Genomic DNA, 17,500 nt, shown 5'->3' with positions numbered 1-17,500 from the left:
GAAATTACAAAATTGTGGGACAATAAACTGAATTTTCCACGTGTGTCTGATCAAGTGATAAGAGCAAAGCTTATGAAGGTGCTGAAGGTCTATGATGAATGTGTCAAGCGTGGAAAATATGATGTTCTCAATGCATTATTTGACATCACGAAAGTGAATGGCCAGTGGTTATCCTCGGAAGATAAACGTCTATACCACCTACAAAAAGAAAGTAAAGGACAGGTGGGGTACTCAACAGGACAAGTGGCAAGTAAAGAAACCATTCACTCTTCCAAGAGAAGGAAAGTCCAGTTAGGAACAGCAATACCTTCCACATCACAAGTCCTGTCTACCACAGACAGTGGTACTAAATCTGAAAACTGCAAAAGTAAGAGTGAAGATGATGAAGACGACGACGGTGATAAAGGCGATGATGAGGACACTCAGAAAAAAACTAGAAAGCACTACAAAAGTAAATTTGCTGTAAGTATGGTTACATCAAGTGGAGTTTCCACAAAGAAAGCTGCTAAAATATGCAATGTATTATCACAACAAGGTATTGATATTCCAACTCCAAGTCAATCAGCAATTTACAAGTCCATATTCAAAGAGGCAGGTAAATTAAAAAAAGAAATGATACAACAACTTAAAATGGAACAGTGGTCCTTACACTTTGACGGCAAACGAATAGATGATAAGGAATATCAGGTAGTTGTACTTCAGAATGAAAGAACTGACGTGAAACTTGATGCACTGCGTTTAAAAGATGGCAAAGCTGAAACTGTTGCTGAAAAAATTGCCAAACTTATTGATGAATACAATTTGTGGAATTCAATTAAGATGATCATTACTGATACAACAAACGTCAATACTGGGAAGAGAAATGGAGTTGTTGTGAAGTTGCAACGTATGTTTAAATTAAAGGGTGTCACAATACCACAATTTATCGGTTGTCAGCATCACGTACTAGACAGGATTCTCCGTCTGGTGATGGACGAAAAACTTGGGGGTGATACCAAATCTCCAAACATTGAATACCCATTTGTGTCTGAACTGTTGAATAAGTATGATGAACTGAAGGATAAGTTTGTGAATGGAACTGTAGAAATTCTTGATAAATCAGGGTGGAGAGACGATATGAAGTTTTTGTACCATTTAACAAGAGTGTTTAGGTTCTATGAAGAACAAAGAAACTTCCCTCTGATTCACTTTCAGAACATTCCTAATATGAGCAATGCCAGATGGAACTCAAGAGCCATTCTCGCCATTCTGGCGTTCATTCTTATGCCTGAAGCGAGAAAGAATTTGGAGAAGGTTTGCAGGTTCATTTCATATGAGTGGGCAGAACATTGGTTTAGTAGTCAAAAGTACAATGACAATGACTTCAAGAATTTATCTGATGTATTGAAGCCTTACAAAAAGGCATTGCAGTCATTCAAAAATCACTGGAAGAAAGAGCCATCCGTCATCGACATACCACGAAGTAATCAGATAGCTGAACGTGCAATCAAGGTGATGCAAGACCTGTATGCTTCCTGCAGAAAGAAAGACAAACTGCAACTTCGATTCATTCTAAGTAATAAGCGCTAGACTCTTTATGAGACGTGAGCATCATGTGACCCATGTACTAAACACAGTAGGCCTATAGACACAGACAGTTATGTATATTGTTGTACTAGACGCTTTGATACTGTTAATTTTGTAATACTTGTATAATTATATATCACATAATGTTTTTTGTTATATCACAGTACATGTTGCATAAATAAATAAAATAACAACAGGAGTATGACTCTTACAACATCTTCAGCCTTTAATATTCATTTACTGTACAAAAGTGTACCTATTGAAAATTCGATTTTTTGGTTTTGGGGTGACCTTTTTTCAAAATATGTCAAAATGAAACATCTATTCGTTCTTTTTACATAAAAGTTCATTGAATTACGATACAGGCCTAGTAGGTTGCAAAAAAGTCATATCCCTAATATATATATTAGTAGAAAATCACTTAACAAAAATTTTTTTCATTTTACATTGTATTTCATCAATAAAGATTCATCAGAAATGCTCATTATCAGGCATTTCTGATGAATCTTTATTGATGAAACACAGTGTAAAATGAAAAAAATTTTTGTTAAGTGATTTTCTGCTAATATATAATTGCTCTGTTCTTTTAAGAGCAATGAGCACTCTATTGTGTATAATACATTTTAAAGTTGTTTATATATATAAAGTATTTTATGGCTGATAATTATCAATATAAAAATAATAAAACTTTGAGTCTCATAAATTGTTGCTTTTCTTTATTTTATAAATATTTTTTTGCAGATCTTCTTTATTTATAGATAATAGGGTTTCTCAAAAAATGATAATTTATTATAAACATTAAATAGATCAATGTGATGCTTTAGCATGCTTTTTCTTATAACCTTTTTTTTTTAAAGCCCCAAGTTTTTAAATTTGTGAGTCATACTTTATGATCAAACTTTTAAAAATTTCAAGAGTTTTTTATTCTAAAGCCCCACCTTCATCAGTGTTACGTTATTAATGACGTTTCAAAAGATTTTATGACAGTAATAGAGATTCAATGTTTTCAGTTGAAAAAATTATCAACAATTCTCTTTACGTCTTCAGTAACGTTTTATGTTGCAATGAAAGTTTTATGTTGCTATAAGAGTTTTATGTTGCAATAAAAGTTTGATGTTGCAATAAAAGTTTTATGTTGCAATAAAAGTTAAGATAAAAGTAATAGCTATAATTTGAATGAAAGTTCTGATAGCGATTTAATATTTTGAGCTAAAAAATTATCAACAATATTAAAAACCTAGCAGTGCTTACTCATTTTACGATTTTAATAATTATGGATATATTATTTAGTATTAATAAATTATTTTTTTCTAAATCAGTTATTGTTTTTGAAAGTTTTTTTTCATTTTTAAGCATAACGGAAAATGAAGTTGAACCCCTTAAATTTCACTTAAATGAACTTGAACATGAGATAGCCGAAATGGTGAGTTTTTCTTTTCTTTCTTACAACTTCATGTTTTTTATTATGGCTGGTAATTTTTCTAAATTTTTGTTTTAATAAATCTATATTTAGATGAATAATATTAGTGCCGTGAAATCAAATATACTTCGTAACGAAGAAAAAATAGAAGATTTAATTTTAGGAATATCAAGGTAGCAAAAAATAGAAATCAAATAATGTAGAGAATTATAGAAAGTATATAGAAATTTTAAACATATTGTAGAAAACACTTTTTAATTAACTTTAGATTTCGAGCTAAATAGTTATAAAATTAATAATTACTATTTCTTATTTCTTAAGGTGGGTAACTACCCAAAAAACTATTGATCTTAATCTATTTATTAATGATGGATTTCATTCAAAAAATAAAATAATAACAATCTCTTGATAAGAAATGTTGCTTTAATTTAAAAATTGTTTTCTATTTACAGAAATATTTATGTGTATACTCTAGATCATAATCTAAATTTGTTTTTTATTATTGACGTCATTTTTTCAATGACGATTATATATATATATATATATATATATATATATAATATATATATATATATATATATATATATATATATATATATATATATATATATATATATATATATATATATATATATATATATATATATATATATATATATATATATATATATATATATACATTATACGTCAATAATATTTTTCTCTCAAGTTTTGTTTTGTTTTTTACTTAAAAAATATTGTAAAGACGTACGTTGTTTTTTAATATATTAAGCATTTATTTAGGTTTGTCATATTTTTATTGTGAATGAGATGTAATTTATTTGTATATAAATATGACCAATTTTTACTTTGGCGTGATAACTACATACTGTATATATTTTCAAAAAAAAAAAAAAAATGTATTACATTGTATCAAATCTTCTCTATAACGCTTCCATGATAAATTTTAAAAGGTTTCCCAAATTAGAATTGTATTAAGTGGATTAGCATTAAATTTGTTTTATATAATGAACAAACAAAAAAATTATTTATTTTATTTTGCTTTGCTTTTTATTTATTTTGCGCTTTTAAAAATATTTTTAAAAATCTGCTACACTCTTTAAGGAAACGACGTATGAAAAACTAGATCAATATATTATCATTTAATAAAATAGAAACAAAAACTTTTTAAAGATAGAAACAAGAACATCAAGAAGTGTGTTGAAAATGGTTACACTATGGACACATCAATACAAAAATGAAATGTTCAATAAAAAAACAAATCCATTTACGAAGGAGGTTCAGTAATCAAAAGATCATATAGAAAAATTATACTTTTCTGTAAGACAAACTTCAGCAACGGATTTGAAATCAGGATGTAACTGAAGTGAAGTTATAATAAGAATTGGATAAATAAAACACTCATAAAATGTTCCAAAAACAATCAAAAACTACATAACAAGTTTTTTAAAGATATACAAAAGTTATACGTATTATTATCAAAATCATCTCAAAAGAGCAAAAAAATTGTATTACGGAAAACAAATTAGCATATGTAAATTTGATTTTAAAAAACATGGTCAGTAATTACTGACATAAATTTGATTTTAAAAAATATGACTAGTAATTAATATTTATATTTATTAATCACCTACTGTAACTTTCTAATAATTTACCCAAGATAAATTATTATAAAGTTACATTTTTGAAAGGAAAAAAGTTCATCTTAAAGTATTTACTTCAAGAATATCATTAAAGTTTTTTCCTTTGCTTTAATGAGTTCCAGAACTCACTTGCATAGTTTAACCTTTGAAAAACCGCCAATGTTGAATGACTTAATAGGCAAAAGTAAAATAAAAACTTCAGTTTTACTTCAAAGAAATAATATCAGTAGTTCATATATAATCTTTCCTAAAAAAATATAAGAGGAATACAAATACTTTACAAATGTTGGGACTTGCAAAAAAAATTATACTAATATATAATCGGTGCAATATATAACTATACTAACAGTCAAATGGCGCAGTAATGGATGATAGTGAATAAACTTCTTAATTTGACGCACTTTATTTTCGTTAAAAAAATTAAAAAAATCACCAGGATTTGATAAAATATCCAGTGAAAAACTAGTATCTAACAAAAGCGTTTCTAAACCTCTGTTCCACATAGTAAAACTATCTTTTAATCATGTTTTCTGAGATACTTAAACTCGAATATGTATACCCAATCTATAAAAGTAATGATCGCTCCAACCTATCCAACTATAGGCTTATAAAAGTACTTTCTATATTCTCCACAATCTTTGAACGTGTATACAATAAAGAGAATTTTTTAACCCAATGAAATTTGGTTTTCAGAAGAACCATTCAAATGAACATGCGATTATTGAACAAGGCGTGTACTTTCTTTCAAATGCTCTTCCGAGGTGCTCTGTGATAAGGCCGTTAGGACTTCTTGAGGCACCTAAAATAAAAAACAACTAATCGACCATTTAACTGTTTGTTTTGACAGAAAAACAATTTATTCTTAAAGTGTTTATCAATTTATCTAGGGCATTTGAGACCATTGATCAATGTAATCTCTTAGATAAGCAAAAATATTACGGGGTGAAAAATAAAATATATTATTGGATAATAAGCTATTTAACTTATCGAAAGCAATATGTGCAAAATAAGAAATCTGGAATAATGAATACTTTGTGTAGAGTGCCGCAAGTGTCAAACCCAGGTCCGGTCTTATTTTTATTCATGTATAAAAATTTTTCTTTGGTAAAAAATTGTTTTTTATAAACATTTTTTTAGCAAAAATATTTATAAAAAACTATAAATATGCAATAATCAGTGTTTATTGTAGTTCTCAGTCGTATGTACTTTATTTTTAATCACTGATTCCATACGTTTTGGCATGCTGTTTGTGAGTTTCTGACAGTATTTTTCGTTCATGTCATTTAAGTTGGGTGAATTGCCACATCATTCCAAAATATTAATTCCTTAGCTACGGATCAATTCCATCAATCTTTTATGTATAACATATTGAAAATGTGTCAATATAAAAAATTAATAAAATTTCTGATTCATGGATCTTTAAGGCATCTAAATGTTTTGTCTTTAAAACATTTACATAGCTTTCAGAATTCATTGTTTGGTTCTAAGGGATAAGTATATATATTTCCTTTTCCTTTTGTACCACTAAAACAGCTTCATACAAATATGTGTTTGGAGTGTTTAACTGTTTTCTGTGTGTAAAGAGGATTAAATCTGAATTGCAAGGTCAGCGTACATGGATTTGGCCCTTGCTTATGATGGAAAATTTACTCTCATTACTTCACAATACACGCGTTCATTCGAGTGTCTAGTACCTATATCAATGGACGAATTGCAATTGTTGCTTGATCATACGTGCACTAATTATGGTTTTTGGGCTGCATTGCAATTAGGTAAGCCTAAGCCTACCTAAATTTTATGTTGCACCGTGTGAACTAAACTCGTTATTTTGTAGGTCAATAGGATTTTTTTCTTTACTACCCTGCAGTTAACCATGGGTTTTTAATTACCTCTCTTTTTAACAATAAATCATATTTTTACTGTTTTTGTTCGGCCTACCAGATATAATTTTATGGCTTGGAACCTCTCCGGTGTCTAGATCTCCTAATTACACTAAAAGCCTACTTATTAAGCCTTCTGGAATATTCAATACGCTCACAAACAATGTTTAACGGGAAATTTTCTCTTTGCAATTTCAGAATCGTTGCTTTTTCTTTTAAAGAAGATATTTCCCCGGCATATTGGATAACTTTCAAAACCACATGAATTGAACAACCAAAGTGTTTTAAAAAATGCAACTTTTTCTCTATGTATAAAAATACATAAAAAAAGGGCAATATGTTGGCTCGGAGTTTTGTGACGCACTGCTCAATTTTGAGGATTGCGTATTGGTTAACGCTCTAGTCAGAACTGCCAAATATAAGATGACTCGATTTCGTGCGAAAATAATGTCAGAATTCAAGTTTTATTATGCAATTTTTTTCCTTTGGAAAGTAATGTGAGGGAACAAGATTTTTTACGCTAGCTGAAAGGATTTCAATAATGCTTCAGTAAAACTAAATTCTATTAAGTTTGCAAACGGTACAATTCTTTTCTTATCTAATCGTAATTTAAATCAATTATATACAGATATGAATATTGAATTAAAGAAAATAAATGGTTTAAATCAAACAAACTTTTTGTAACGTTGAAAAGCACAAGCAGAAAACTTTCCTCTAAAACGACCAGAACTTATTATATTATTATATTATTAAGTAATAAGCTAACCAAAAAATAAGATAATGTAAAATATATAGTAAAACTATTGGCATGATGTAATACATCCATCCGAGTTCGTACATTCATAAATTCACCGAGTCTAAAACTTATTTGCTTCTGCTTTATTCATTGTTCCATGAATGCAAATAATGTATGAGTAAGGCGTCAACCAACAAAATTTATTTAAGAAAAATTCTTTGTTTACAAAAAAATGCATGTATTTTTACATTATGTACAACAAAAAACGGGGGGAGGTCGAATGCGCTAAATTTTTAATAAAAGACACAAAAATAATGAACATTATTTTCATTATGATATTATTTTCAGCGTGTATGCAGATAAAAATATAGTAGCAAATATAGTAAAAACTAAATAACAACAACAATCGATTTATTTTAAAAACAACTCAGAGTTTCACGAAAATTCTACGGGGGTCTCATAAAATCAACCCCCCCCCTACCCCCAAAGAAGACGATTTTTAAGTTATAGTCGGTTTTTTGAGGATTTACGTCAATTAGTCGGGTATATGACATATTTCTGTTGGATAATTTTAAATTTTGAGGAATTTTTTTTTTTTTAGAAATCAGTTAGTACTCTTTAAGGACTCTTTAAGGACTCACATGATTATAGATCAAAAAAACTAGAACTTTTACAAACTGCTTGAGTCATTAAATTTTCTAAAAAACATGTTTTTTTTTTCAGTTAAAGGTATAATGTTATCCACTTAAGTTAGAGTTCCATAATATGCGGCAATTATATAATATTATAAAACTGCAATATAATATATAGTTTAAAATCTCGATATGCATATTGCATTTTAGATGAAATTTAAAAGATCGCTCTTGTAGTCCACATTAAGATTTTTGTGTGTTTTCTCTTTAAACAATCTATTCTCTTTAAACAATCTATTATATCTTGCAGACTAGATTCATATACGGAATAATTTTGCTTGTTTTAAGTAATAACCGGACTGACGGCAATTTCTTGAAATACACCTTAGAGATCGCCAATAAATAACGATTTTCATTAAACTTAATGAGCTATTTTGATTTTTATTTAAATTTAAGAATCTGCGAGGGAAAACTTTTGATCTTTTTTGTTTTGTTTATTGTGAAAGTTTTCGTTACGCAATTTATCTTCGATCCTTTAACTACAATGACGACCAGATGAGCAATTTTTACGTCATTTTGAACCGGAATGTTTGGAAGTCGAAATCGAAAGATGTTTTTAAGATGGTAACTATGCAGCCATAAACAAAAAGTTGTTATCACAACATTTTTACTTGTTTTTGTTGTTGTTCAAGTTATAATTAAAATACTAAAGAAAAAACAAGTAAAAATTAGTAGAAGGATAACGATTTACAATATGCTAATTGTTAACTTGCTATCTCATCTTGCCTTGTGTAAAACATTAAACAAAATACTGAAAATTAGATAAATCAAAAAACAATAATTTGATAAAGAAACTGTTAAGTACTTTTTAGAGAAGACCAGAGTGCAAAATTTTTTCAATAGCTTATATTGTATTTATCCTTGCAACAATCATATGGACTGTAAAATCCAATTTATTATTTTTAATATATCTTCACTACAATGAAACAGTTGAAATTAAGTCACTCAAATAGAGATTAGTGTTAAAAAACAAAACATTCTAAAACACTCTTTGCTGTTGTTGTCTTCTGTATTAATACTGTAAGAAATTTTTTAAAATTATTTTTTATTTTTATTAAAAAATTGCTGCAACTTAACGGAAAAATAATAGATATTTATCTTAACTAAAGTAGAGTAAATAATGTGTCTGGATTGCAATATTGGAGTGTTTACAACTATGGTTCAAATATGCAATAATGGTTTATAATATCTGAACTGAGTAAAAAATTTACAAGTATTGTCTCTAAATCAAGTTAAGTATTGTTAATCAATTATTATTCAAATCAAATCAAAGGAAAAAAAAGCACATTTGAATATTTCCATTGAACACTACTATTTAATGAAATTCAAATAATGGTAATGCTTTTTTTTATCTAAATAAAAATATTTTTTTTATTGATATGGTTAGCAATTAGACGTTATTAAAAATTGCTTTATAGATATAACTTAATATATAATATATTTTCTTTTTATGTTGACTATATTGCCAGAAACTCGACTAGTTCAATTTTTAAAACACATTTTGTAAACTCCGATTTGATTTTCTTCTTTCCCATTCCTTACTTTAGTGTGCAAACTGTTATAACATTTAACTCTTTTTAAGAATATAGAATTTTGATCAGTATTGTTATTTAGTTATCAAATATAAAAGTTGCTGGATATTCTGGTGTTATGACTATGTATATCTTCATTTTATACCATATATTTTGGAATGTAGCCATATTTTTAATATTTAGTTGAATTTAATATGCAACAAAAGAGTTTTTGTAGCAATACTTTAATTGATAGCCATTTCAATTCATTAAGCATATCAATACTAAGTGCAAACCAAATATATTAGAGGATGAATTTCATTGCTTTATTTTGTAGTAGTTGAAAGATTTAAAGATTTTTTTCATTTGTTCTTAACAAGGGAGATGCACCACACTACACAGTACTGATAGTGTGGTGCAATTATTGTGTTAAAAACCAATTATTTAGTCCATTTAATAGTATATTTACAAATTCTATACAAATAACCCAAGTTCTTGGTTATTTGCATAGAAATAACCTAGAACATTGTTTGATTTTCCAAGAACATATGTTCTTTGAAATTTAATAAATATTCTGATAACACACATAGATGTTTCATATTTTCACAAAATTCAATTACAGTCCCATCGAAAACAATAGTTTAGGTTATAAAAAGCTTGCTTTTTATTTGGTTTGATACCCTTTGCTAAGCTTCTTTATTTCTTTGTTAAGTTTATTCAGTGTTTTATGATAATTTTTTCCTTCTATGGAAACTAAAGTGCTGCGTGCAAACAGATTGATGTCAATAAATTCTGTAATTCTGTCAAAGTCATTCGCATATACTATAAAGAGCATGGGTTCAAGGGTACTGCCTTGTAGAACTCTAAATCACAAAGTAGCTCATTTGATATTATTTCTTAAATTTTTTAATTTAATTCACAATTTAGAGGATGAATTAATGATGCTGAAGGGTATATATATATATATATATATATATATATATATATATATATATATATATATATATATATATATATATATATATATATATATATATATATATCAACCCTTAGAACTAGGGTTGGAATTCAGCAATGCCGACCTTAAACTGTTTGAGGTTAGGAAAAAATTGCCAAGCTAGTTTCTATGCTTTATGGTAACCCCATTGTGTCAAATTTTTTTTGCTGACCTGATGCTGACCTCTAACAGTTTGAGATCGATGATTTATTGCCAACTTCATTTTTTCTAATTCAGTAAATATATATATATATATATATATATATATATATATATATATATATATATATGTATATATATATATATATATATATATATATATATATATATGTACATATTTATATATATATATATATATATATATATATATATATATATATATATATATATATATATGCATATATATATATATATATATATATATATATATATATGCATATATGTATATATATATTTTTTTTACTGAATAACTGATTATTTCGACAAATCAAAACTGGTACGAGTACAACTAGAAAACACAAGTTAAAATTGGAAATTATTAATCAAAAATGTGTAATAATATTTAGTTTTTGTAAACATTAATTAAAGTATAAATTAGACTTGAAAATGTTTGTTTATTTGCTTATTTCTAAAAATTCCTAGCCTGCTATATATATATATATATATATATATATATATATATATATATATATATATATATATATATATATATATATATATATATATATATATATATATTTATATATACACACACACTACCGACAAAAAGTTTGAGGCAGGCTAGGAATTTTTAGAAATAAGTGAATAAACTAACTTTTTGAAGTCTAATTTATAATTTTATTAATATGTTTACAAAAACTAAATATTATACATTTTTGATCAATAATTTCTAATTTTAACTAGCGTTTTAATTACATTTTTGATTTGTCAAAATTACCACCTTTATTCTGTATTACAGCTGTACAGATCCTCGGCATACGATCAATCAATTTAGACAGTTTTTCAGGTTGTATTGCGTCCCATTTTACTTGCAATATGTGCCAAAGGTCTTTCACAGAAGATGGCTGTTCTTCTCGCACATTCCTATCAAGTTCTTCCCACAGCAACTCGATCAGATTAAGATCTGGTGATTGTGGTTGCCATTCCATTATTTTTATTATTTTCTGGCTTTGAAGATCTGCTAAATAAGTTTTGCAGATTTTGCTGGTATGTTTCAGGTTGTTATCATGCATAAAAACATACTGATCGGAAAATAACCTCTCATCAGAAGGCAGTATTTGATATTCTAAAATGTCTTTGTACACCTCTTTTATCATAATTCCTTCAATTTTTTTGTAGGTTTCCAATTTTCCCCCCACCAAAACATCCCCAAACGACCACAGATCCACCCCCATGTTTCACTGTGGGTATTAAACATTCTTCCAAATACCTTTCCCCTGCAAATTTTCGCACGAAAACACAACGTTTTAAACCAAAACCTTCAAACTTGGATTCATCTGTTCAAAGGGCGTTTTTCCATTCTTCAATTGACTAATGTTGATAATTTTTAGCCCAATTTAGCCTTTTTGTCTTATTAATTGGTCTTAATAATGGTTTACAATGCAAGCCAAATTTCTTCAATCAATTCTTCACAGTGGAAGTGCTGATTTTAAGATCATTAAATTGATTGTACACAGACCTGATTTTTTCGGCGGTGTACCTTCTATTTGATATACAAATCTTTTTTATTTCTCTATCTTGTAATTTATAAGTTTTTTTAGGCCTTCCAGTACATTTTCTAGTTGCATTCTTACCAGTTTCTTTGTGTCGTTGTAATGTCTTTTGGACCCAACATCTTGAAATTTTCATTTTTTTTTAAATTTCGACTTGTGAATAACCTTCTTCATGATAAACTTGAATTCTTTCTCTTTCAGCAATGTTTAATTCCTTTTATTTAGCCATTTTTTCACCTTTTTTTATAACTTTTAGACAATTTTTGCCAAATTATAAATATCAAAATTCTGTGCTCGTTATTTTCTTTTTACTCCAAAATAGTAAACCACACACAAAGTTAATTATTTATCCTTCTAGTAAAGGTATTAATAACACTATTTCTTAACTGAATAACTGATTATTTTGACAAATCAAAACTGGTATGAGTATAACTAGAAAATGCAAGTTAAAATTAGAAATTTTTAATCAAAAATTTAAGTATAAATTAGACTTGAAAATGTTTGTTTATTCGCTTATTTCTAAAAGTTCTTAGCCTGCCTCAAACTTTTTGTCGGTAGTGTGTGTGTGTATATATATATATATATATATATATATATATATATATATATATATATATATATATATATATATATATATATATATATATATATATATATATATATATATATACATATATATGTATATATATATATATGAGTATATATATAAATATATATATATATATATATTTAATATTTTGCTGTACTGTAAATTTAATCATGGTATTTTGCATCCTAAATTTTGATATTATTCCATGTGGTAATATTTATTATGATATTTTACATATTTTTTATAATTTGCGACCAAATGAATTTACCCATGTACAACTAACAACGTACATATCAGCTGGCTTTAGTAGGAAAAATATGCAGGGGGTATATATACATTAGATTTAGGGTTATGGTTAGGATTGCTAACCCTAACCAAGACCTTCAGTCAATGTATGTACACTCTTTTCATGTTTTCCCTATTTAAATCAGTCAATTTATGTACACTCTCTGCATGTTCTTCATATTTGAGTCAGTTTTGTGCTATTTTTATTTATAGTAGTACTATTATTACTATTATCAATAATGATAATAGTAATAATAGTACTACTAATAACAATAGTTATGATAATGGTATAAATATATATAGTAATATATATATAGTATATATAGTAGTAGTATATATATATAAAATATATATAATAGTAGTATAGTTTGACATTTTGTTTGAGGAAATATAAATTGACTCATGGTTTGGCCAGGTAATATGTATTTAAAGAATACATATTATAGAAATTTTAGTATTACATAAATAAAATGTAATTTTTAACTTATTTGTATAAAAAATAATTATTATAGAAATTAATTTTATTTATTAAGAAAAATGGAATCAGCTACACAAATGTTAAAAAGAGCGGTTGAACTTGATTCAAATAAGAAGTACTCAGAAGCAAAAGTTTGTTATGAAGAAGGTCTTGAAATGTTGTTAAAAATGCTTCCTGCAGTAACAGAAGAAGCATTAAAAAACCAAATCCGTATAAAAGTTTCTGCCTACATGAAACGAGCAGAAGAATTAAAAGAATTTATAGCAAAAAACAAATCAGATGGAAAGTTTCATGAAAGAATTGAAATAAAGGATAGCCAGAGAGGTTGCAGTTATTGCAATTTATTTTCCAAATATATAGATGCAAACTTGACTAGTGTTTTTATCAATGATGCTTATATAAGAAGTCATCATCAAATTTTTAATTTACTGAGATTCTGTGAACTTTTGGTGAAAAAAGCTAAAAATCTTAAGTCTCTAAAAGTTTTAACAGGTAAATAATTGTTTTTTCTTTTTTATACACATTTTTGTTTAAAGCCATGTTACATATGAAGAGGGTAAAAACCAAAAGTTACAGATAAAGTTGTTAGAGGCAAAAGTTTTTAGTCATGTTTCTAATAAATGGGATAGAATAAGGAGTTAGTTAAACTAAGGATAGGTAACAAAGTTTAAACTATTTATATTTAAATAAAAATTTTTTAAGTTTTTGCAATTGTTAAATAAGAACCTGCATAAAGAGTTTAATAAGAGTTCAATAACTTAAGTATGCTTTAAAAGTAAAAACCTTTTTTAAATGTTTAAAGCAAATTTTAGTAGATGTAAATGAGAGGGTACATTATTTTAAATATTTATATCACAAAAAATAATTTACTTTTACAATATTATGCAAGTTTATAAGTTGGATAAAATTAAACTTCAAAAATATATTTATGTTAAAAGATTTATATATATAAATGATTTATATATATTTTATATTTTAATAAAGGTCAAGATGAGAACAATTGCGTTGAGCAAAGAAAAAAATTGGAGGAACTTTCAGCAAGTTTAAAAGCATATGGTGTTACTATGGCAGTAGAGTTTTCTTCAACAATCCATGATAGAGAAATTGGTTTTGATAATGGTTGGATCATTAAAATTGGTAGAGGCCTTGATTACTTTAAACCACCGAAGGGACGTATTTCTTTAGGATTTTGTGATATGGATTTAAGAGAGTGTCATGAAACTATTATAGATGTTTACAATACTAATTAATTTGTTTTCATTTCATTTTTTGGTAGAAATTTTTAATTTTTTGTGGATTTAACGATAAATTAAAAAGGTTTAGGTTTGTTTTACAAAAAAATAAATAATAAATTTTAAATTTAATTATGTTGGTTAAATTATTTTCGTAATTTGTAAAAAAAAATATTATAATAGTTTAAATATTTTAGCTGTATCAAAAAATAATAAATAAAAAATAAGTTTTTAAATTTATAATTATAAAAGTTTTAATTTACATTTAATTTTACTTTTAAAATCTGATTTAAATCAAATTTGAAAAAAATGTAAAATATTGAAAAAACCACAACAAATATTTTTTTATAAATAAATCCTTTTTTATTCTTTATTATAATTTTATAACAATTTACAAATGACATTAAATGATTTCTCTACATTTTTTCATAGTGACTTTTTTACCCTATATGAATTAATCAATTTCTTAAGAAAATTTCTTATACCTTTAAACTTATTAGCTAATATTTTTGCTTTTAGAAGTAAATAAATAAAGTTTCAATGGCTGCCACAGACTCAAAAACCTTGGTATGTTATTTATAGTTATATTGAAAACATAGTTGACTACTAATTTATATGTCAAGTTAAAAGTTTGAAGTGTAATGAAAAACAACAAGTATTTCAGAAGATTTTTTTTCTCAGAAAATTTCACTAAATTTCATATAATTTTTATTTAATAGTTTCTACTACTCATTAATTTGATTTACATGTAAAATAATATTAAAATAATGACTATAAGTAAAAGTCAAATAAAATGAAATTTAAGTTAAAATTTACTTGTTTAAGCTACGAATTTAATAACATATATATATATATATATATATATATATATATATATATATATATATATATATATATATATATATATATATATATATATATATATATATATATATAATTCTGATTCACTCCCAACAAAACTGTAACCAACCACTATTAAGTTGAGAGTTACTATTAAGTTAAAAAGCAAGGAAACGATTGACAGAAGACTGAAAAAGTTGTAGGTTGTTTGAGTCAGGAAAACATAAAAATAACAGAGAGTATCAAAGTGTTGATGTGCTGGAAAAAAAACTAGAGGAATAAAAGTTTCTAGAGCATGCAGTGACAGAAACAGTAAAAGAATGAGGCTTTGCTGAGTGATGAGTTAAGCAAGAATGAGTTTTACTTGATGGAACTATATATAATAGCTCCTTTGAGAAGCAACCATGATAGTATTTCTTAAAAAAGAAAGAGATGCAACTTTACAACAATAGGAGAGAGGCTCAAGATTGTCAGAGAGTGAGTCCAACTATGTTTACAATGTGTTTTTGGAACTTTTTTAGAAGAGAAAGAGCATTATTAAATGAAAAAGCCCAAATATGACAACAGTATTCCATTCAGAGACAAATAAGAGATTTGTAGAGGTAGAAAAATGGAATTGGAGTAATGGAAATGGAGTTAGGAGTAAGAAAACGGCAAGCACGATAAAATAAAGTTACTGGATCTTCATATGAGGTTTGCTATCAAGTTAATGCTTTCCAAATTTATTTGCTAATGATTCAAAAGTCCTTGGATTCCCTTTTCATCCATTTGTTTGTCACAATAGCAATATGAGTACTTTTTTAGTGTAACCCTATATTTATAAAAAAAACCTATCCAAGTAGTTTAAATTGTTCATAACATCAGCATTGGTGTTATGATATATTTGAGATTTATTTTTATCTCCTTAATTAGTCGTAATATTGCACAACAAAAGATCATGATTTGTTTTCAAGATCACAATGACTTATCACTCCACCATGTTTATCCCTAAAGAAATCAGTTGATAAAACAGAGATAAAAAATAAATTAAATAATAAAAACAATTAAAAAATATATATATTCTGAATTGAAAAAACAAACAACAAACAACTACTTTATAAAGTTGTCTTTTGTATTTTTTTAAAAATTTATTATTTTAATTATTTTGGTGGTTTTTACATAATGTTTACAAACTGCTAATGAATATTTCTGTTCAAATTAATGTATGACGTATTGTTATAATTTTTGGATAAACATGTTTTTCATTTTTTTTTTATTTATCCCACATGGTTTTTTAAGTTCCAGCATTAACTACCATCTTGAAGTCTGTAAGGATTTCCAAAAAGTATTGTTATCCCTATTTTCAAAAATTCTGGAGAGCTATCTGACTTTTACCGTCCCATTAGTCTTTTTCCTATCATAAGCAAGGTTTTTGAATCTTTAATTAACTTACACTTAATCTCTCATTATGAATCTAATAACTTACTTTCTGATCATCAATATGGATTTCGATCTTCTCGTTCTACAGCTGATTTGCTAACAGTAATAACCGGTAGGTTCCATTGTGCATTAGATAGAGGTGGAGAGGTTAAGGCTATTGCTCTTGACATTTCTAAAGCTTTTGATAAAGTTTGGCATGTTGGTCTTCTCTTAGGATTATTGAGTCCTTCATTTCCAATCGTAGTATAAAAGTTATCCTAAATGGACAGCACTCTTCTTCATATTCTGTAACTTCAGGGGTTCCTGAAGGTTCAATCCTTGGCCCTATACTCTTTTTAATTTACATTAACAATATTCCAGATATTCTCACATCTAAGGTGGCATTCTAGTCATGATAAGAAGCCAACACTCTCTGATTCTTGGTGTGGGCATCTGAGCTTGAAAAGGATTTCCCTTCTGCAACAGCATGGAGCTCACAGTGGCTGGTGAACTTTAATTCA

The 17,500-nt window shown here is 26.7% G+C and overlaps 3 protein-coding genes across 7 annotated transcripts in view; all 3 read left to right on the top strand.

The window, feature by feature from the left end:
* LOC100213180 (TRAF3-interacting protein 1) overlaps positions 1-3,280 on the top strand; it is a 29,585-nt gene extending 26,305 nt beyond the window's left edge. For both annotated transcript variants that reach the window (XM_065808881.1, XM_065808880.1), the window contains exons 18-19: positions 2,920-2,989; positions 3,080-3,280. In XM_065808881.1, coding sequence (XP_065664953.1) covers positions 2,920-2,989; positions 3,080-3,163 — 154 coding nt within the window. In that variant the 3' untranslated portion in view covers positions 3,164-3,280. The remainder of the gene's footprint in view (positions 1-2,919; positions 2,990-3,079) is intronic.
* A 5,192-nt stretch (positions 3,281-8,472) lies between these two features.
* LOC100202545 (MIT domain-containing protein 1) lies at positions 8,473-14,870 on the top strand. Of its 4 annotated transcripts, none has more exons than XM_065808877.1 (4): positions 8,474-8,957; positions 9,050-9,272; positions 13,565-14,001; positions 14,494-14,870. In XM_065808877.1, exons 3-4 carry the CDS (start codon positions 13,569-13,571, stop codon positions 14,757-14,759), a joined length of 699 nt encoding a protein of 232 aa, XP_065664949.1. In that variant the 5' UTR covers positions 8,474-8,957; positions 9,050-9,272; positions 13,565-13,568; the 3' UTR covers positions 14,760-14,870. The 4 variants fall into 4 exon arrangements, with proteins under 4 accessions (XP_065664951.1, XP_065664949.1, XP_065664948.1 ...); XM_065808876.1 differs by having other exon boundaries at positions 9,047-9,272; XM_065808879.1 differs by lacking the exon at positions 9,050-9,272 and having other exon boundaries at positions 8,473-8,957.
* Positions 14,871-15,228: 358 nt separating this feature from the next.
* LOC101238194 (tetratricopeptide repeat protein 21B) overlaps positions 15,229-17,500 on the top strand; it is a 59,656-nt gene continuing 57,384 nt past the window's right edge. The window contains exon 1 of the mRNA XM_065808875.1: positions 15,229-15,308. Coding sequence (XP_065664947.1) covers positions 15,282-15,308 — 27 coding nt within the window. The 5' untranslated portion in view covers positions 15,229-15,281. The remainder of the gene's footprint in view (positions 15,309-17,500) is intronic.

This window comes from Hydra vulgaris, chromosome 11 (assembly GCF_038396675.1).
Source record: "Hydra vulgaris chromosome 11, alternate assembly HydraT2T_AEP".
Taxonomy (NCBI): domain Eukaryota; kingdom Metazoa; phylum Cnidaria; class Hydrozoa; order Anthoathecata; family Hydridae; genus Hydra; species Hydra vulgaris.
This window is presented reverse-complemented; position numbering and strand designations above follow the sequence as displayed.

Bases quoted from the DNA above. Each gene is read 5' to 3' on its own strand.
- LOC100202545 (XM_065808879.1), top strand. From the start codon at position 13,569: ATGGAATCAGCTACACAAATGTTAAAAAGAGCGGTTGAACTTGATTCA. The intron at 14,002-14,493 runs GTAAATAATTGT...ATTTTAATAAAG, and splicing joins GTCTCTAAAAGTTTTAACAG to GTCAAGATGAGAACAATTGC.